The following is a 22,059-nucleotide window of genomic DNA, read 5'->3' on the forward strand; positions in this document are numbered from 1 at the left end:
GAAAGCTGGCAAAAATACATATCAGACATAAACTCATACAAAGACGGAAAAAAAGCCTGGAACCGAGTTACCAAATTAAACGGCCGGCAAACTAATCCTCTGCCATTAGTAAACAACCAGGGAAACACTCTTGAAGACCAGGCTGATTTTCTAGGTGCCCACTTCGAGTAAGTTTCTAGTTCGGCCCATTACACAGATACATTTCTACGGTACCAGCGGCAAGCAGAGCGATTGCCCCTGGATCAGAAAAAATGTCACAGTTTCGCCCTAAGGGCGAAGCAATGAATGCGATAGCAACACAGCAATGTCATACGAAGTAAGGTGAGCGGCTTTGGTAACAATATGAATTGTAGTAAACATGAGCTGATTAAGTAAGCAGGTGTGCTGCGGCGTAAGTGTACCGACATGAAGAGAGACTCGATGACCACGAGAAGGCGCGTGTGAAACGGTGGTGTTGATGAGAAGCGCTTCCCGTGGGCAGCGCGCGTGCGAAGGGACACACCTGTAGCGCTGCACTGCCGATCCGGGCAGCATTACATGTGTAGCGTGCGTTGGAAAATGTGACCCGACTATTACTAACTGAATGAACAAGCGTGGTGTGAGCGCGCACAAACAAACATGAAGAGATCACACTGAATGACTGCAGACGACTGTCAAAACGCTGGCAGCAAGCATACGCCGCTGCGGGCGAAGGTACGTGCGGTCTATCGCTTCAACAGGAACTGAGCCGCGAATGCACGGCTCATAAAGGTCAGAGCCGTGTGGAGATAAGAGACGGTGCGGCGAGCGACGAGCGCGGTTGTTGGCAGAAGAAAAGTGCGCCCCCCCCCCCCCCTTCCTCCGGCGCTGGCTTCCCGCTTCCTTGCTTGCGCGCGGGAGTGATAAGAGACCGTGCGGCCGAGCGACGAGCGCGGTTGTTGGCACAGTAGAAGTGCCCCCCCCCCCCCGCTCCCTCCGGCGCTGGCTTCCCGCTTCGTTGCTTGCGCGTGGGGGATTGAGTGCGTTCGCTCTCCGTGATAGCGTGCGTCGCAGCACGCTTGCGCTCGGGCATACGGCGCGCGGTGAAGATTTTATCTATACGGAACCTCACGGCGACGGCGACGACGACGGCTACGGCGACGGCGACGCCGACGGCAGAAATCCGGTTGAAGTGTCCATATAATTGCTATCGCAATAAAATAACAAAGAATGAACCTTACAACCGTCCATTCAGCATGGCGGAATTTCAGGCGTCACTGAGTTGCTGTAATAAGACAGCGCCAGGAAGAGACAGAATAGCTTATGACATGATCAAACACTTACACCCTGAAGCCCACAACACACTTCTGTCGATATTTAACTCCATATTCTGTGGTGGGTACATCCCGGCTGCCTGGAAAGAGGCAATAATAATTCCCATTCTCAAAGAGGGCAAGGACCCCTCTTCGGCCAGCAGTTATAGGCCTATAGCCCTAACAAGTTGCCTGTGCAAACTGTTTGAGAAAATGACTAACCGGCGCCTGATCCATTTTCTTGAAAGTAACAAAATACTAGATCCCTTACAGTGCGGCTTCAGGGAAGGTAGATCCACAACAGACCACCTTGTCCGCATCGAGACAAATATCCGAGATGCCTTCGTGCATAAACAGTTTTTCTTGTCGGTGTTCTTAGACATGGAGAGAGCCTATGACACCACATGGCGTTTTGGAATCCTTCGTGATCTGGCAGGAATGGGTATCCGAGGGAACCTGCTGAACGTGATTCAAAGTTATCTCTCGAACCGCACATTCCGGGTTCTCGTTGGTAACGTCTTATCTCGTCCATTCACCCAAGAGACTGGTGTGCCACAAGGAGGTGTGCTGAGTTGCACTCTATTTGTTGTAAAAATGAATTCTCTCCACAGTGTCATACCACGCACAATGTTTTATTCGGTGCACGTGGATGATGTGCAAATCGGTTACAAATCTTGTAATCTTGCCATCTGTGAGCGACAGGTGCAGCTTGGCCTCAACAAAATTTCCAAATGGGCGGATGAGAATGGATTTAGACTAAACCTACAAAAAAGCACGTGCGTCCTCTTCTCGAACAAAACAGGTCTGCAACCAGATCCCGCTATTGACCTTAATGGAGAACAGCTATCTGTGAGTCATGAATATAAATTTTTAGGCCTCATCTTAGATTCTAAGTTAACTTTTGTCCCGCACCTGAAGTACCTCAAAACAAAGTGCCTGAAGGCTATGAATCTACTGAAGCTCTTGTCACGCACATCATGGGGAAGCGACAGGAGATGCCTCCTTAGCTTATACAAAAGCCTTGTACGGTCACGCCTTGACTACGGAGCCATAGTTTATAACTCAGCAACACCTAGTGCTTTAAAGATGTTAGACCCCGTTCACCGTCTGGGTATTCGGCTTGCTACAGGCGCCTTCAGGACTAGCCCTGTAGAAAGCCTGTATGTTGAGTCGGACGAATGGTCCCTGCATCTCCAAAGAGCATACCTAGGTCTATCTTACTCCCTGAAGGTAAAGGCAGATGTAGAACACCCATGCCATTCTGCTATAAGCGACATATCGGCTGCCAGGCTGTATCAAAACCGGCCGTCTGTGAGGACTCCTTTGTCCATGCGTCTAGAAGCGTCGGCTGAAGAAACAGGCATACTACTACAGGAGAATGTCTTAACGGCTCCCAGTCGGCTTCCACCCCCTTGGGAGTGGCAGACTATTGAGTGCGATGTCTCTTTCATAGAGATCTCCAAGCACGCACCTGAGACTCATATACGTTCACACTTCCTCGAGCTTCAGGCGAAGTACTCATGTGCAGAATTTTACACAGACGCTTCCAAATCTCCTGCTGGTGTTGCTTACGCAGCTCTGGGACCATCTTTTTCAACATCTGGCGCACTAAATCCACATACAAGTATTTTTACAGCGGAAGCATATGCAATCCTCTCGGCAGTTAAACACATAAAGCTAATGAATGTTACCAAAGCAATTGTGTTCACGGACTCATTGAGCGTCGTTAGAGCTCTAATGAGTCTACGAAAACACAAGAATTCAGTTTTTAAGGAACTCTGCAGCTGGTTATGCTCAGCTTACATGGGCAACCAAGTGGTCATAGTGTGCTGGGTACCTGGCCATAGACTCATAAAAGGCAATGTAGCTGCAGACGAAAGTGCCACGTCAGTGGTTTTTAAACATACAGATACAAACATAGCTATCCCTCCCACAGACCTATTCTCGCGCCATCAGTTGCGGAGATTTTGGCAAAGGCAGTGAGACAGCGAAGTTTCAAATAAGCTACATATGATCAAACCAAGAATAGGAAAATGGATGTCCGAGAAAACGGCAAGACACAAGGAAGTGTTTCTCTGCAGGTTAAGAATAGGTCATACCTATGGCACGCACTCTTACCTCCTTTCTGGAAGTGATCCTCCAAAATGTGATAGCTGTGGCGACATTCTTACAGTCCTCCATGTTCTTGTCCAGTGCCCTGAAATAGAAGCCCAGCGTAAAAAATACTTTTATCCCGCATATCGTCAGCACATCCCTCTTCATCCAGCATTCTTTCTTAACCATGAGCCGCTTTTTGATTTTAATACAGTCTTAAAGTTTTTAGCAGACGTAAACACTTTACAAATCATCTGGCCAGGGTATCTGTAGCGCAGCCTCGTCTTGCAGGTTGCAGCTGCAGTAGAAAAAGTGTTTACAGCACGTGCCTCTCAGCCCTTGATTTCAAGGAGCCTCTTGAGGCACTAATGCTATTGTATACGTTTTAGTACATCATTAATTCCTAACGGAATTTTTAGTCATAACTCTAATCATTAGTCATTGTCATTATTTTATTATCAATATATTTTACGCAATTTACAGCGTCTTTGTTTTAGGCCCTTTTACAGCCACGCTACATCAACCATTTAACTCATAGACCACTCTATTCATAGTACACAGAAAAACCATCACCATTTGTCATGGCGCTCTTTGGCCATATCTGGCCCTTGCGCCAATAAAAACCACATATTATTATTATTATTATTATGATATTTTTGTGCAGCAACAAAATATTGCAGTCGAATCTGCCTCTAGGCACGTCTTCCGCTTATGAAAAATGTAACGAGCTCAATCGAAACTCATCTCATTGATTCCCGTTAAGGATAGCTCGGATACCTGAAACAGTCCAATGAATGTTTTTGCAGCAAGTCTCACACCAATCCAAAAGTTTTCCATTTCTTTAGCGCTACTGCAATGCACATATATTTCTAACTCTTTGACACTCTTGAAGTGTGCCTTTCGCCGCTATTCCCACCCATTCAAATGTGGTTCCCCTTGTCAATTGACGGCGCCGCAGTCGAAATCATACCGCTACCTCCATCAAACTTCGGGTCGTCCATCACATGCCTGAGCATGATCACCTCTAGGAATTCGAGGTGTTAATAGGCTGGGAACAATGTTAATAGGCTGGGAACTTATTATATAAATGCGGATGTAGTATCCGAAGCTTCACTGTACAAATATCTAGGCGTTCATATCGCACCAAATCTTTGCTGGGCCTCTCATATAACAAACAGGCTGCGGCTGCGGCTCGCGTAGGCTAGTACTCGTTCGGCGCCGTCTTGCCACTGAACGAGTATAGCACCGAGCCCCACGTTGCTGGCGTCTGTGTGGATTTCTGTGTCAGCCTTGTCGTCGAAATGCGCGAGTACGGGGGCTGTTTGCAGTCGCTTCCGCAATTCTGTAAAGGCTTCCTGTTGTTCTTCCGTCCACTCGAAGGGTACATCTTGGCGTGTAAGTCTCGTTAATGGTTCGGCGATCCTTGAAAACCCCTCGACAAAACGACGGTAGTAGGCGCAGAGACCTAAGAATCGCTGAACTGCCTTCTTGTCTGTTGGACGCGGGAACTCAGCGACGGCAGCTAGCTTCTCGGGGTCTGGCCGAACACCGCGGGGGCTGACTACGTGTCCGAGAAACTTTAGCTCCTGAAAGCCAAAATGACATTTCTCAGGCTTGATAGTCAGATTTGCTTTGCTGATTGCGAGGAGTACATTCTTGAGTCGTTCGAGATGTTCATCAAACGTTCTGGAAAACACCTCAACGTCGTCTAAGTAGACTAAGCACGTCTGCCATTTCAGTCCAGAGAGAACAGTGTCCATGATCCGCTGAAATGTGGCAGGTGCGGAACACAGGCCGAATGGGAGGACTTTAAATTCATTTAATCCATCAGGAGTCACAAATGCCGTTTTTTCGCGGTCATGCTCATCTACTTCGATCTGCCAGTACCCAGACTTAAGATCCAACGAGGTGAAAAATTGGGCGTGGCGTAGACGGTCCAGAGCGTCATCGATCCGTGGCAGAGGATAAACGTCGCGTTTGGTGACACTGTTAAGCCGTCTGTAGTCTACGCAGAAGCGTAGTGTGTTGTCCTTCTTTTTGACTAAAACGACGGGTGACGCCCATGGACTTATGGACGGCTGAATCACGTCATCATCTAACATTTCTTGAACCTGGCGCTTTATCACCTCCCTTTCCGTAGGCGCAACGCGGTAAGGATGCTGACGAACGGGGCGTGCTGACTCGTCCGTAGGAATGCGATGCTTCGTAACGGAGGTGCGCCGTACTTTAGACTCGGTGGAGAAACAGCCAGAGAAGTCGTTGATAAGGTCCAGTAGCTGTTGTTTCTGTCGTTCCGATAAGCCCGGGTTAATCTGAATGCGATCGCTCAGGTTGGCCTCTATCGATGAATTAGGGGAAGCAGTTTCTTGCGAGGCGACATCAGTGAAGGCAGCAATTTGATGGAGGAAGGCGACAGCTGTGCCTTGCGGTAAGTGCTGGTATTCGTTGCTGAAGTTTGTCAGCAGGACTAATGAGCGTCTGTGCTGAAGCTGAACGAGGCCCCGTGCAATGCAGATGTTCCGCTCAAGCATTAACGGAATGTTTGCCTCGGCGATGCCCTCATAGCCGTCGAATGCGTCGCACGTTACCAAGGTCAGTAGGCTGCTTCTTGGCGGTACCGTTATGCTGTCTTCGACGATGCGCAAGGCGTTTTCGGTGGGATTCTCGTCGCCAGCGTCGCTTGCTATAGCTTTTGCCGTAGAGAACGTCACGCTCGATTTTTCCAGGTTAATTATGGCTCCATTCGCCTGTAGAAAGTCCATGCCGAGTATCAAGTCCCTCGAGCAGCTGGGCAGAATAATGAAGACCCCGACGTACGTAAACCCACAAATATTTACCCGAGCGGTGCATCTGCCCACAGGAATTAATAGATGCCCTCCAGCAGTATGGACATGCGACCCAGTCCACTGCGTAAAAACTTTCTTTAACTTTGACGCAAGCTCTCTGCTCATAATCGAGCTGTCCGCACCAGTGTCAATTAAAGCAGTAACTTCTTCGTCGTCTATGGTAACCAGTATGTCTGACGTTACCACTTGCCTTTGGGCACTGGAGTGTGACTGAACGTCGGTGCTTTGTCGTCGTTTTCGTCGTGATGGAGGATATTCGAAGCGCTCGGCGTCAGCGGCCTCACCTCCGGAGGTCGCTGGACTCAGTTTTCCGGGTTTGCAGGGCTGGGTGAACGACGCCTACGAGCGTCTCGATGAAATGAGGGACTTGGCGATCGGTATCGAGCAGGCGATGCAGAACGGGGCTCGTGCCTTCGCTGCTCGAATGAACTGTCGCGACTCGCGATGAAGTTCTCTATCTCCATCGGGCGCTGACCAGGTCGTGGACGAAGTGCACCTGGAGGGAACCCGCGGAGGCCCACTCGTCGATAGGGGCACATCCTGTAGACGTGGCCAGCCTCTCCGCAATGAAAACATAGGGGCCTGAGGTCAGGAGCCCACCAAACGTCGCTTTTTCGGGGCCTCGACTCCTCGATGGACGATGGACTGCGACGCCTGAACACTACTTCAGTCTGTTCGGAGGGGCGCATGACGTTTGAGGGGCCGTACAGCGACGGTCGTCGTACGGCGTCCGCATAAGTCATTCGGACTGGCTCCCCCTGTTGTGGTACCTCGTAGCGTTCAGGAGCTTGGACGGCTTGCCTAATCTCGTCGCGCACTATCTCCGCCACAGAAATTCGGGCTGTCGGCGCGTCAGTTAGCTGCATTTTGTGGAGCTCTTCTCTTACCACAGCCCTGATCAATTCGCGTAAGTCCTCGAGGTGGTTTTCCGAGGTCATGCTAGAGGGGCTGTGTGAAAGTTCCATCACGTTGCGGTTGTATTGTCTGGCACGCTGTCGAAGGGCCCTTTCCATTGCTGTCGCTTCAGCAAGGAAGTCTGCAAGTGTTGTCGGCGGATTCCGAATAAGTCCAGCAAAGATCTCTTGCTTTACACCTCGCATCAAATGTCGCACCTTCTTGTCTTCGGTCATTGAGGCATCCGCACGTCTGAACAGCCGAGCCATGTCTTCAGTATACGTGGTGACGCTCTCGTTCGGGGCTTGGAATCTTGCCTGTATTGCCAGCTCCGCTCGCTCCTTCCTGTCCATGTTGGAGTATGTGGCGACGAGCTGCTGTCGGAATTCGTGCCACGAAGTCAATGTCATTTCATGGTTATGGAACCACGTCCTCGCGGAGTCTTGGAGCGCGAAGTACACGTTGCGCAACTTGCGGTCTTCGTTCCATCCGTTGCATTCGGCGACCCGCTCGAAATGGTCTAGCCAATCTTCCACGTCTTCAGTAGCATCTCCGTGGAACGCAATCGGCGTCTGTGGCTGGTTGAAGATGATCTGCTCCGGCGAAACAGCCGCAGCAGCAGGAGGCTGTGGGCTCAGGTTCATCGTCCGGATACGATCGGGCAACAGACCGTGCTCAGGTTGGAGCCCTTGAAGACGGCGGCTGGTGCGTACGTGCACAGGAGTAATCTCTCCCGGACTACTCACTGGGGATGAGTCAGGGGTACGCTGCGTCTCCAGCAATGGTATCATATACCCAGCACCTCCACCAGTAAAATGTCACGAAGATAATTATAACGAGCTTGCCGAAAGAGAACAGCCTTCTTTTATGATGGCCGACACTCAAGAGAACGCGCGCACACCTGCGCCCTTCGTCGTCTTCTCTCTGGCGATCTTGTGCCTGTAGTGGGCAGCTGACTTATCACGATCGGTGCCTGTAGTGGGCAGCTTACTTCGCGTCAATGTGCGCTAATGGTTCAAAAACACTAGGGTACATTCGTCGCAACCTACGCAATTCTCCATCTGACATCCGCAAGTTAGCCATCCTGACGTTCGACCGTCCACAGCTCGAGTTCGCGTCCTCGATTTGGTCTCCTCATCACGAGTACCTAATCTTCATGTTAGAAGCCATCCAAAACCGAGCTAGTCGTTTCATTTCCCGCAATTATAATAGGCAGTCAAGCATAACTCGAATCAAACTTGACCTTTCGCTTCCTGCACTAAGTAGTCGTCGTGACGTGGCACTGCTGTCTTTGTTCCATAAATATGTTCATCAGTTGAAGTCATCGTCTTTGCTGCTGGAACGTGCAAGTTGCGTATCACAACGACTGAATAATGATTTAAGTTTCACTCGCATCTACGGAAACACTGATGCATTTAATTTGCGGCTTTGCCACGAGCCATCCGCTTGTGGAATTCCCTCCCTGACAGCGCTGTGATGCAAACGGGCAGATATAAATTTAGGAAACTCCTGAACTTGCCGTTTATGTCCTCAAAATGTGTCATTCTGTATGCCATGCTCTCTATTTGTATGTAACGTCACGCTGACTATTGTTTCCTATTCATGCTTCAAATAAACTTTTCTTACACAATGTTTGATTATATGCGTGAAGAATGTGCTCGGTAATATTTATCTGGCAAGTTGTACACTACCTTGAACTGTTATTTCTGTTTATCGGAGTATTGTTTGTATTGTCTTTTTTCTTTCATACCTTGAAATACACATTTTTACACGATATTCGATATGTGCGCGAGCAATATGCGTGATAATATTTGGCTGATGCTTTAAATTATGGGGTTTTACGTGCTAAAACCAGTTCTGATTATGAGGCACGCCGTAGTACGGGACTCCGGAAATTAGGACCACCTGGGGTTCTTTAACGTGCACCTAAATCTAAGTACACGGGTGTTTTCGCATTTCGCCCCCATCGAAATGCGACCGCCGTGGCCGGGATTCGATCCCGCGACCTCGTGCTCAGCAGTCCAACACCATAGCCACTGACCAATCGCGGCGGGTGGCTGATGTTTTGTACGCTAACGCGTCTTCCTCATTTGCATCCTGATTTGCGACGATGATTTCTGCTCATTTTTGTGGTCCTCGAGTTTTGTAATTCACGTGTAAAACTGTCTTGCAGTAATGCCCCCCTTACTCAATGCCCCTCATGGGGCCTGTAAGGTATTTTGAAATAAATAAATAAATAAAGAGTTCGTTAGTGTCGCGAAGACGAAAGAATTCCTGCAGAACCCATGTTAAGATGATTATCTAAGTTAATGCGATTAACGTTCACACAATCTAGCCAGCAAGAAGCGACACACCGTGTTAGCTAAGACACCTTTATTTAGAATCCGTAGTGTTTCCCCTGATGTTTCAAGTGATTCGGATATATGCGGCCATGCACTGTCTCCCTAATTGACCCGCTTTGTTATGACCATCGCTCGCCAATGTTACCTCACGATGGTAGAACAAGGACCGCAGGCCGACGGTGCATGCAGTGACGACGATGGAATTACGAGGTAGGAATGATGTCGATAGAACGACGAAGGCATATAAGGACGACTGCATGACGACGATGAGATGATTCTGAAGTGATGGCGATAAATAATTGCGACGGAATACAATGCCATGACGCCGGTGTTCTAATCTCGATTGATTGACAATAATTGCACAATACTAGCGGAATGAAATAGAAATTATGCTGATGGAAAGTAAGGTGGTATGACCACCAAAGCACTTAGTAATTTTTAGCCAACCAGGCACGCTTCTGAATAACATACCAGCCTTCTCCCTTTCTTTTCTCCTATTCCTTCCCAAGACGCTTTACAAACATATCCTTGGCCGTTGAGCTCAGTACGCCGGTGCTCTAGCTCATTAGGCCACGATCACACGTTTACAAACGTATCTTGCCAACAAGTATATTATTCAAGCTCGAACTTAGGGGGAACATTGAGCTTGGCGGCTCTTATAGAAATACATGGGAAATCGGCAATAGTTTTTCATAGCAACCGATGCACTAAATCTGATGAGTTATGTTGAATTTAGAAAAAAAATTAAAATCTAGTGAATGCAGAAAGGGATATTTTACTATAGGCCGTCTACTTTTTTTTACGTAAAATTTTAAATAATTGCCAAATTTGGAAAACGAAAACTTGACTTATACAGCTATGTACCTCAGCTGCTAAAAATGATATCGGAATTCTGTAAACTGCACCTAATAATACATCCAAAGCGGATAGCAATCATATATCTACACCATCCTGAAATATACCACTATGTTGTGAATGTTGCATTTGCAAAATCCCTCCAAACATTATAACACATTCACGTAAGTTTTAAGGTATAGCAAAAAAATTTGTTCGCTTTTGATGCTCCTACGGGTGCAGTTTATAGAATTGCCATATTTGTTTTTAATGGTTGAGTTGCCGATTTGGAAACTTCATGCTTCTATTTTTTTCAAATTTACGAACATCCTGCGATTCTTTGAAAACATTACAATATATAAACGAAAATTCTATTTGCTGAAGTCTCTGCAATTTAACTTTCCCTCTTAATGGAACACATTTCATTCAAATCGATTCAGCGGTTTTCTCATAAAAGCATTCCTGCATTTTATTTGTATTTGAGAATCCGGCATCGAAGAAAGGCCCGAGCTAAAGCTTCCTCTTAAACAATGGATCACGCCATCTCTATAGGAAACCCATGAAACAGAACCCTGACGTACATGCAAGACCGTGGCCGCAGTGGTGCACAAATAAAAAGTCTACTCAAGGAAAAAAATATATTCAACGGAATCTTCGCGGGAGCCTTTATCTTGGCCAGACATCTCTCCAGAATGCGGACGAGCTTTCTGGCTAGGTGTCTAGCAAAACCGTCGATTCATTGTCAGTAGAGCAAGTCGCTGGCCTAAAGCCCCTATATATAAAAAGTAGCGCCATTCTTAGATCTTGCCGCCACCGCGCTCACCCCGGCGTTTCCTCCTTGCCGCCGGCTGTCGCCCCAGCCTCCTCCGCTCCCCCATTGGCCAATCCGTGTCACGTGCAAGCACGCGTTGCGCTTTTGTATATTTTTTTTTCTTTCCAGCGCGCTCCGACTGCCATTCTCGGGCCTGTGCGACGAAAGTGCTGTACGCACAAACGGATCAAACGTGTTAGGGACAAGAACTTTGTTGTGATGGCATGTTGCTGCGCCTTAAGTTGCCGCAACCGACAAGGCGAGGGCAAAAGGCTTTTTTTGTTTACCATCCGGCGTGCGGAAACGCTTGCTGCTCACTTGATATTTGCGCCGTCTCGCATCGTCGCATTGCTACTTCCAAAACGGCATTATTAAGACCAGTTACTGACTGACGAAGCAAAATCGCGCCTCAAAAACTTCTCCGCAGAGCGCGATCGAAGTTTTCCTCGGATTTCCTCTGGTAGCGCGTTCGCTGTCGTCTGCCACGGCAGGCCCGACGCAGGCGGCGCCACTGTCGATATCGCGCCTCGATCGCGCTGGTCGCGCCGAGCGCGATTAGCTCCGAGAACGAACACTGGCGTCGCTGCAATCGCCGAGGTGTGACGTCACGGACAGGACTCCCCTGCTACGCCGCCGCCGTTCTCCTAGATCCGCACCGTCCGCGCCCGCTTTTGTGTGATACGATGGTGACTTACTGCTCTGTTCCACAATGTAAATCTCGCAAAGAAGATGGTGTAAGTTTTCACTACTATCCAAAGTCGACGAAGCTAAAGAAAGTTTGGATAGTAAAGCTTAGAATGGGCAAGCTGCCGTCAAAACGCGCTGTCGTCTGCAGCTAGCACTTCAGGGAAGAGGATTTTGTATATCCCGTATACAAGACGCTAGGTAAGGCCATTTCGGTTGTACTTATCGCTTCTTTGCACTCAGTTAACATGTCCGTCACTTCATTACCAGGTTACAAGTACCGAAAGTTGTCGCCGGAAGGAATTCCGTCCGTCAATCTGCCTGTACGGCCACACGATGCGAGGCGGCGTCTCGTGCGAGCGGCGATGAGACGGCGTAAGTTTTTCGGATATTGATTCTCTTTTCGGTTAGTATAAATAAATCGTGCAAACATGTATGTAGGTACATAGAGAATTGAAAATGATCTGTGGGAGCCAGAATGGGTAAAATGTGCTGTCGGCCGCTCCAGCATCGCTCGGTGTAGGAGCGCGCACGGTAACACATTAATTCACGGCAGATGTACTATCGCGTTTAATAGTGTAGAAGCATTGCTGATCGTGCATTTGTACCCGCAAGAGCGCTCCCTCGGTTGTCTAGCGTATTATTCACGGTAACAGCGAGTAATTACTGTCTAAGTATTAAAACAATTCCCAGCCATCTTAAACGTGTGCCACATGGGACACTTTCTACCGCGATCCGGCCTGACCGAGATGAAAATTATCGATCGCGATTGCCTCCCTCGCGTAAGCTGTGGAAGAGAGTTAATCGCGATCGAGAATTTCGATCCCAATCGGAAGCGCTTGTAATGCTATTGCATTACTATGCACTGCAAGGTTTGATTTCCATTTCAGCTGAAAAGGGCGTTCCCATACGCTCTTACCAGTTGCCACAGACATCTTCCATTCCCACTGATGCTGTGGAAAAATGCCAAGATGGGGCAGACGAGAGCTCGAGCAGCTCAATGTTAGAACCAATTGATGCACCACTGGCCGACGAGACAGAACCAATAGAGTGCTGTGGTACGTTTATCTTTCAAGTAATGCAAATGTTCATGTGCCAAATTGTGTTGCATGTGGGCCCTCATGTCATTTACTGTGATGTAGAGTACTTGGTTATTTTTAATTAGTTTCATTTCATTTTATTTTTCCACCCTCCAGAGGTTCCGGCTGATACTTCAGGCAATCGCATTACAAATTCAGAAGGTACCAGAACAATTTGCAGCACTTTTACTGCTGTTTGTGTTAATACTGGTGACTGCTATAAGTTATGTTATTGTTACATTCAATTTGTTTTTCTTTTTCAGAGATTATTGCTGAAGCTGAGAAGCTCTCTAAAGAAATTGGAATTCAGGTCGATACTAGAAACTTCTTGTTTGCCAGGGAACAGCTTATCACAATTGCAAAAGTTCCTGATGAAAATGGTCTTGTTGTGCTCACAGGTATAAGCTCTTTCGAGTTGTTTTACAACATAGCAGAGCGTTACACAGAAGCAAGGTTGCGTCAAGGAACGCGAAGCTTATCCTTGAGTGATGATGATGCTGTGCTTCTCACATTCATGAAGCTCTATCATGATTTAACATTTTCTTTGCTGGCAGTGTTGTTTAGTGTTCAAGGTACAACTGCGTCTAACATTTTCAAGGATTCGATTGTAATTCTAGCAAGTATTCTTGAGCATGCAGTTTTCTGGCCATCGAAGACTGCAGTTGTCAACTGTCTTACAATGTATTTCAAAGAATACAAAGACACGAGGATGGTGCTTCACTGCACTGAAATAGAAATTGAGCGCCCAAAAGATCTTGTGTCGAGGCTCCTCCCGTACAGCCACTATAAGCGCACATACACTGCAAAGGTACTGGTGAGTGAGACACCAGGTGTCTTAATCAGCTATATAAGTCCGGCGTATGGCGGGAACGCATCTGACACATACATCACAAAGCAGTGCAGCATTCTTGACAAGTGTATTCCCCATTTTGACAGTGTAATGGTAGATAAAGGCTTCCTGATCGGTGAACTTGGCAAAGAAAAAAACATAAAAATGATCAGACCTCCCTTCCTCATGGAAAAACAGCTTACTACAGAGGAAGCTAGGAGAAATCAGTCCATAGCAATTGCCCGAGTACATGTGGAGAGGGCCATTCAAAGGATGAAACTGTACCGCATTTTGAAAAATCGTTTTGATCTTGACCTTGTGCCATACATTGACTGCATATTCAAAGTAATTGCTGGCACTGTGAACCTCTCAAAGCCGTTGTTCAGTAACAAGTTCCTTTTCAAATGATAACATCTGCATGTGTATTTTATCAGGTTAAGTCTCCACAAATTAGTTCTACAGCGATTACTAAATTAGCTTTGTGAGCTTTTTCTTCGTCTTTCTGGGGTTTTACGTGTCAAAACCATTCTGATTATGAGGCGCGCCGTTGTGGAGGGCTCCGGTTGAATTTTGACCACCTGGCGTTCTTTAACGTGCACTACAACGCAAGCACACGGGTGTTTTTGCATTTCACCTCCATCGAATGAGCTGCCGCGGCCGGCATTCGATCCCGCGAACTCGTGCTCAGCATTTGCGAGCTGCCATACAAAGTCTGATATTTAATAAATGTGACTAACTAATTGGTGTAATAATAAAAACATTATCCAAGGAACCAGTCAGTGTGAAGTTTTTATGAATATGCACACCTACACTGTAATTAGCCTGAGCATAAGAAAAATTTCTGGCTGTAGTAAGTGCAGTGGTCCTAAAATGTACACAATAACACGAGCTGTGTCAGTAGTTCTGGTCTATATGATTTGGAGTGTACTCGAAAAAGCATTTTTTTCTTACAACACCGCCCACTAACAGTAAAGCCAACTGGAAAACATTTCGAGCTTCTTGTCAAGAAGCACCACTTTTAGTTTTCCTTGGCACCAGAAATACATGACTGTTGCATTTTTAATGCATAAAAAGTTTATTTCAATAATTTCGATGCCAAATAGCAAATTTTATGAGAAAAGCGATGCATAAAAATAATTTTGACGCATGCTTCACTGTTGAGCTGTTTCATAATGCAGTTATATCATCACATATCACAGTAATGCTTGTCAGCATATCTTTGTTTTAGTATCACAGTATGTCAGTGGCAGCACGTGAGTTAACACGAAACCTACATACAAGCATGATTGAATACCCATGTAGAAAGCTGCGCATGGCACATGAACCACAAGTGACTACTGTCATTCCCTGGAATGACTTTCTGATATTACAGTTACTTCTTTACAGTATCACATTTGCATTACAAAATGCAGTCACCCATACCAATTATATCACAAAACAAACACCAGCCCGAAATGAAGCAAACAAAACTACAGATACCTACTGTACAGTGCAACAGTTGTCTGGCTACCCCAGTATCGGCCAAGTATCCCACAAACATGACCACATGAGCAGTACACAAAAAATGAGAACATCTTTATAATGCCTTTGTGCACTTTTCTTCATCATTGTTGTATGAATGAAAGCCGTGTGAGTTAACACAAAATTCACATACAGGTATGATTGAATACCCATGTAGAAAGCTGGGCATAAAATATAAACCACAAGTGACTATCCCCGGGATGACTTTTTTATATCACAGTTATTTCTTGACAGTATCACAGTCACATTACAAAATGCAGTCACCCAAAAATTAAATGCAAAGAATGCCACATAGACAACTGCACTGCATGCGATTCCTAATCTGTCATTTTAGTGTCTGTTATGGTTTGAGGTTGCATCACAAAATGCTCTAGCCACTGCATGACTCGGCCGTTTACACAATAATGGGTTTGCATGGTCAGGTAATGCAATTTTTTGTGTGCTACAGCCTGCTACCGTGTTTGCATTTTCTTGCTCAGTGTACAGAGAAGCCCACTGTTAAAGGGAACACTTGAGTGCAGAGCGTGTCTGGATTTTCCTCTCTCGCAATAGTAAAATCGCATAGACTTGGAGCAGATAACTTGTAGTTGGTAGCTCTCATTCCTTTTGACACACCTGTGCAGTGCATTGACATTGCCTTCACAGCCACTTGCAGCTAGGATGCCAGACAAGTTAGGGCCCCACATCTGAGTGTTCCCTTTCACAGTGGACTGCACTGTACATAAGTACAAAGCCTCATACTGCAGATGTGTCCAAACTATCTAGGAGTATTTTCTATGATTGCACATGCAACTTTTCTTATGGTTTATGTATCGAGTTAACTGTGGCAATGGCACTCTGTTGCTGAACATGAGGTCGCAGGTTGATTTCTCGGCTGCGTTCCTACCGAGAAAGGCAATAGCATGGTGCTTATATACCCCATATTGATGTATAACTGCCCCCTACACCATCCCTAATAACACTTTTGTCACGTTGGAATGTTAAACCTCATATATCAGTCATTTTCGTGGCTTAAAAAGGGAGGCTGCAGTTTGGTTACACGCAGTGCATTAAAAATTGCATGTGCAACAGAAGCAAAGCATTTCATGTAGAAAGAACATGTGGCAGTATGTACTGCTCAAAAAATAGGAAGACCTTTCAACTACATCACTGAAATAGGCCTCATCAAATGGCACTGTAATGCAAATATTGTCTTGCTCATTGAAAAATACAAACAAATCTACATGCGGAACCCCTGTGATGCCCATTTGCACCTGCACTTGGCAAAAATATGTGGTTGCACGCTTTAGGTATTGAGTCAAAACTATTTCTTTGTTCTTCTCCATATTCTCTTCCAAGAATTTTTTCATGGACTCGGGGCATTTGATTTCCAGTACCCGCTCAGGACAACAGTTGCACTTTACTAGTCCATCTGGACTTGCACCCGTGTAAGGGCGGCCTTCCATAATGAAAAGTCCACACTGCCTGACAACCAAGTTCTCATGACTGGCTCGCTGGCTTTGGTAGCATTTCCTTGCACTGCCTTCTAGTGTGCTGCCACGACACATTGTTGCTGTATGGTCATTATTCTGCCTCATCACTTTTTTTATCAAGGGTCTCAGATCATGTGGGCCCATCTTTGTCCTTAATGTCTTTACACGGGTAAATATGCTGTAGGCAATAGAAGCTGTGATCATGCCTACCCTGTGGCGCATCCAGAGACTAGATTTTGCCTGATCTTTTGTTAACCTTTCAATCATTATAATGTCTTCACGACTCTTGCTTTCCTGTAAGCGTTGAAGCAGCATTTCTGGTGTCACTTCACTGCTGATCCCAAGAACACTCCTTAACTCCTTCACAGAACCAATGAGTGTTAAGTCTTTAAGTGCTGGCTCAGAAGTGGAACATCCTGCTTCTACAGCTGGGTCCAACGTGGATTCTGTTTCTGAAATACATTTTCAGAAAAAAGCCTGCAATTAGTATTCACAGTAGCATGGTGAAAACTAGCATGTGCAAGAAATGTGATGAAACAGATAAAACCCACTTCGTTTTGGATGCAAAATACACAGATGTTTGCATAATTAATTGCTGTGGTAGTCATAACGTCTACATTTGACTTGTAGTTGGCAAAAATTGTTTTAAAGGTTTCAAAGCAACACAGCTCTTGTACTTCCTTAGCAGGAAATGTTTCGCGCTGGCAAAATGCCTTGAAGACGCGTTCGAGCCTATTGAAAAGAGAGGAGCCGCAATGTTTGGAGCGATAAACATTACATTTTGCTACATGTAGCTGCCCGTGAAGGATACTGGAACTTGGAACGCACTAGCCTTAGAAAACTGCACACGCCCTTGGATATAGTATTAAGAATATAATTAAAATATTTGTGCACTTAGCTAAACTCAATGGACTGCCTAAATCACATAAATACGCTGGCACATATTAAAATTAAAACTGGTTGATTTCTTATCATGGTTATAGATAACATGGGGTTCTGTTTAAAATAATTATGTTGCAACCAAAGCAACGAAACACAGCGTACTGCCTATGCAACATGTTGCAGTGCAGCTCATTAGGCATGTAATCAACTACATTGCAAATACTCAAGCTTAGGCAAGACAAGCGAAATTACGTTTTATACAGTATTGGGACATGTTTTCCCGCTGCATTACTGCTCTCAGATAAGGAGATTAGGCGCCGCTGCTGGCCAGTCCTTTATGACACACAGGTTCAAACAGCCAAACCAAATTTGAATGCATACCTAATTGAGTATCTCTTTCTAAGTGCATTTTTGCTGCAGATCGATGGCTCACATTCTGCAGAAGTCTTTCAAGTACGTTGCCTTCCAGCTGGGGGGTCTTTTTGATTTTTGCCTGGAAAAAGTAGCAACGAGAGGCAGCAATGTTATGTTCTAGATAGGAACTTAGTCGTAAACACTGCACCACTCGTTACTGTTGGGCTGTTAGCATTAGGGTTTGTGCATTCATTTTCACACCTCTCGGACTTGATAAGCAAGCATGAAAATGCATATTTTCACTACGGTAAAGAGTGCTAGATCCTACTTCTGTGTATAATAAGAGATGTCAAGCATTCACCTCAGATGCACCTAATGTTAACTATACTCAACAGCTGGCACATGGCACCATTGACTTCATTTGTGCTCTGTGCCTCTGATGAAGACATCTGTAAATAACATTTGCAATACATAGTTTACACTAAAACTAGAGCATTTGTTGAAATCATGAAACTGATCTTACAGCTTAAGAAAAGGCAAACAGCAAGGCTATTTACAAGAGTATTTTCACCAAGCAAACACTGTGAGCCGACTGCCCTTCGTTTCAGCATTGGCCTTTCTGTTTGCCCTCTTATTCCACTCAGTTTTAGAAGACCAATATATTTGCAAACCTTTTTTGCACATGGAAGGTCGACTATAGCTCTTGGCTCATACTTTTGTTTTACACGCTCTTTGTGCTCCTTGCCCCACTTCTGTGGCTGGTCAGTTGGTGACAGCTTGTCAAAAGTCTTGGCATCATTTATATGCAGCAGTACAGCTACAATGTGTTTGCACTTGTAGTTTCTGTAAAATAAAACAGTTAGCATATGTCAATTCCAAAGACAATAAACCTCCAAAAGACAAATTTCACTTGGTCTTTAAGCATAATTTTCGAATAATGCATTCTTCAAACTTCTTATTTTTCATTGGAATAGTAATTGATGTGAAGTTTCCGTCTGAATGAATACATTTTCTGCCAAGACAAATAATGCCCTTTGCAGCCTACAACAGGTGATATCTTATTACAAAGAGACACTTCAAAACAACACCTTCACTGTAAAAAAAATTATTAAACTGGAACAGGCACACATTCCAACACAGGTTGAAATATGTGGCTCTAGCAAATATTTCTGCCAAATGAATGTGACTTCACTACTGCTTGGCCTCACTTCCGCAATTGGAACATGTGTCTCAGAGTTAATAATGATCGACGAAGAAAATTAGCGAGTCTTTGATGACAGAATGGCGCTATCTGCTACAGGAGACTTTAAATGAATCTGCTTGCAATAAAGAAATCACATTGAATATCTAAAGATCAAACAAATTAACAGTGCCAGTCACATAGTGCAACACAGCGCTTTCGGGTGTCAACCGGCGATGGAGGTATTTGTACTTGGAGCATATCAAGGTTTCTGCCCAGCAGCCGCCAGTGATCAAGTAGTCATACCCTCCTTTGCACGAACAGCTGGCTCGATCTAATACTGAGTCGCAAACGGTAATCTTCACTTCATGCGGCGCACTGTGGATAGCAGTCGTTTGCAAGACAAATGCTAGAAAGTCAAAACGCCGCACGAAGAGACGAGGGGACCGCAGGAAAGAAACTCCAGCCATTACCAATTACAACGCGCTCATGCAAGCGAACAGAAGCAATTGCTTCTGTTCGCGTGCACGAACACGATGCAATGAACAGTTATTGCAAGAAAAACGTGAACTGAAACAGAGTGCGTGAGTGAGTATGCAAGAAAACTGACACAACAGCTGGGGTTGCATTTTCTATGGGGATCACTTTCGGACAAAGTTTCACTTTCGAGAGATTTCACGAGACTCGATATTGACAGCGCTCTTGTCACTTTTGCGAAGATAGCAAGCTTGGCACAGTACCAAAAACGCTGTCGGGCATATAAGCATAGACATCCAGTGCGGAGAAACCTCGTGAAAGTGAAACTATATCCGAAAGTGATCGCGCGACCACCGCTGTCAAGGCATTCACGCTGTAGAGCGGGCATTTCTCGCTCGCGCTCGCGCACTGATGACGATTGTACACACAGATATCGCTGTTTGCTTACCTGAAACACGATCACTGCAGCTTTCGTCGTTCATCTGAAGCTTGCAGCGCGCAGAAATCGAACGCAAGCACAGCACTTCACAGTGTGACGAAGCGAACGCACGTTATCGGGGCCGCCCTCGAAACTTCTGTCCTGGCCGTGACGTCATCCAAACATCCCGCCAGGCGGCGCCACTGCTAATTCTCGGGGCTAATAGTGGAACGGAGGAGGAGGGAAGTGGATGGCGCTACTTTTTATATATAGGGGCTTTAAGCTGGCCGTCTTCGATATAACGCTGATACACAAGCGCGCTCGTTTCCAAGCACCGAGGTGAAGCGACAGCTTCAGGGTGTGTTTCTTTTTATTGCGCTTTCTTTAGTTAAGCGTCATAGCATACGTCATAGCGGGAATTTCGAATTCTTTAAGGTCGATACGCCACGTGCTGGCGAAAAAAGGAAACTGTACGAAATGTCCCTAATTCCTGGTATTGAAAAAACGTAAAGGCCATGAAATGAATAAGTTGAGGACAAATATTTTGATGAATCCTTGTCATTCAAGAACCTTCTTTACATTTTTCTACATATGCAACGGCAAGAAAAAAAACGTCAATGACGCTTTCCCTCGTTCAGTAGCGCACCCAGAATCTCTGCCAGGATGAATATTGACAGTTTGCCAATTCCATCTAAACAGCACAAATTTCGATTTCTTCACTGGAAACTGTCAAGAAATGCGCTTTTTGCGAGTGTGCAGACGATTCCGCGTCTTACATCTTAGCTGCAGTACTCAAATGCGCAAGGAAAGAAAAGGGGTTAAACTAAAGGGGGGGTTAAGTCGGCCTCAGGGGGGGGGGGGGGGTTACAACCCCCGAATCCCCCCCGGCGGTGCGCCACTGCCCTCGTTGCAATAGATTGCGCAGGACCAGCTGTAACCGGTCGTGTATTGTAATTACACCGAGATTGTACTCGCATCAGTGAGTACATATCAAAAGTAGGAGTTCTGAAAAATATACATTAGAAATGCGAAGATAGAATGGAAATACAAATGCGAAGATACAACTCCCTAAAGGGCAAAAAACAGTCGCTGGAAACAAAGTTCACTGCTTGTATACACAAAACCTCGCAACAATATATATATATATATATATATATATATATATATATTTATTGACACGTATACATGTTTATCTTTCACCGGTGGCCGCTTTCCACCGGCTCACAAATGTTAAACGTTATCGCTCGGCGCAGGACGCGCCTGTATCGGAAGTTTCTAGAACGTTATCGATGCTTCTTTACGTTGCCTGTTTTCACCGACGCTTATGTTATCTGATTGTATGACCGACGCGAACTGTCTAGAACTTTCTGGAAGACACGCGGGCATCAGGGATTAATCTGGAACCTTCGATGACTCAGGTATAAAAGCCGACGCGCTTAGCCGCTGATCAGATTTTCGACGATCGCCGACTGTGTTCGCCGTTATCGTTGTGCTTTGAGTGTAGCTTGCTTTTGTGGGCACAGGTTCGCCCAATAAACAACCAGTTTCGTCATACACAGTTTTATGACTGTTCTCTTTACCGTCACTACTACGTGACATCTGGTGGAGGTGCTAGTTCGTTCATGCACCGAACGCCCCCGCAAAGCCGCGACCCAAGCCCGAAACCAGAGGACGAGACCAACGTCGTCAAGGACCAGCGAGCTAGCCGTAGGCAGCAAGGACTTGTGCCGGAGTTCGGACTTCTTCCCGAAAAGACCACTGCAATCAAGGCCAAGTCAACGACCAAAATGGCAGCACCAGCGTCCCCCATCCTGCTGCAGCAACCTCGGGAGCCACCGACATTTCGTGGATCATACCTACCGTGGATCAAACCTGGCTGGAGACATACGCGAGGACCGCGACGTTCAACAAATGGAGCGACGACGACAAGCTGCGCCATGTTTATTTTTCATTGGATGATGCTGCTCGGACCTGGTTTGAGAACAGAGAGACCACCCTGGTGACGTGGGACCTATTTCGTGAGAACTTCGTGAGGACCTTCACGAATGTCGTGCGAAAAGAAAGGGCCGAA

At 46.0% G+C, this 22,059-nt stretch overlaps 2 protein-coding genes across 2 annotated transcripts; one reads left to right on the forward strand and one right to left on the reverse strand.

Annotated features, from left to right (window-relative positions):
• Positions 1-12,998: 12,998 nt before the first annotated feature.
• LOC119448531 (uncharacterized) lies at positions 12,999-14,115 on the forward strand. Its single transcript, XM_037711779.2, has 2 exons — positions 12,999-13,017; positions 13,119-14,115. The coding sequence occupies exon 2, from the start codon at positions 13,370-13,372 to the stop codon at positions 14,090-14,092; it is 723 nt and encodes a 240-aa protein (XP_037567707.2). The 5' UTR covers positions 12,999-13,017; positions 13,119-13,369; the 3' UTR covers positions 14,093-14,115.
• A 2,115-nt stretch (positions 14,116-16,230) lies between these two features.
• LOC119449298 (uncharacterized) lies at positions 16,231-19,563 on the reverse strand. Its single transcript, XM_037712471.2, has 4 exons — positions 19,400-19,563; positions 18,585-18,756; positions 17,941-18,052; positions 16,231-17,129 (listed from the first exon to the last, which is right to left on the reverse strand). Exons 1-4 carry the CDS (start codon positions 19,561-19,563, stop codon positions 16,255-16,257), a joined length of 1,323 nt encoding a protein of 440 aa, XP_037568399.1. The 3' UTR covers positions 16,231-16,254.
• Between the last annotated feature and the right edge of the window lie 2,496 nt (positions 19,564-22,059).

Source organism: Dermacentor silvarum, chromosome 4, assembly GCF_013339745.2.
Source record: "Dermacentor silvarum isolate Dsil-2018 chromosome 4, BIME_Dsil_1.4, whole genome shotgun sequence".
In the NCBI taxonomy this organism is placed as follows: domain Eukaryota; kingdom Metazoa; phylum Arthropoda; class Arachnida; order Ixodida; family Ixodidae; genus Dermacentor; species Dermacentor silvarum.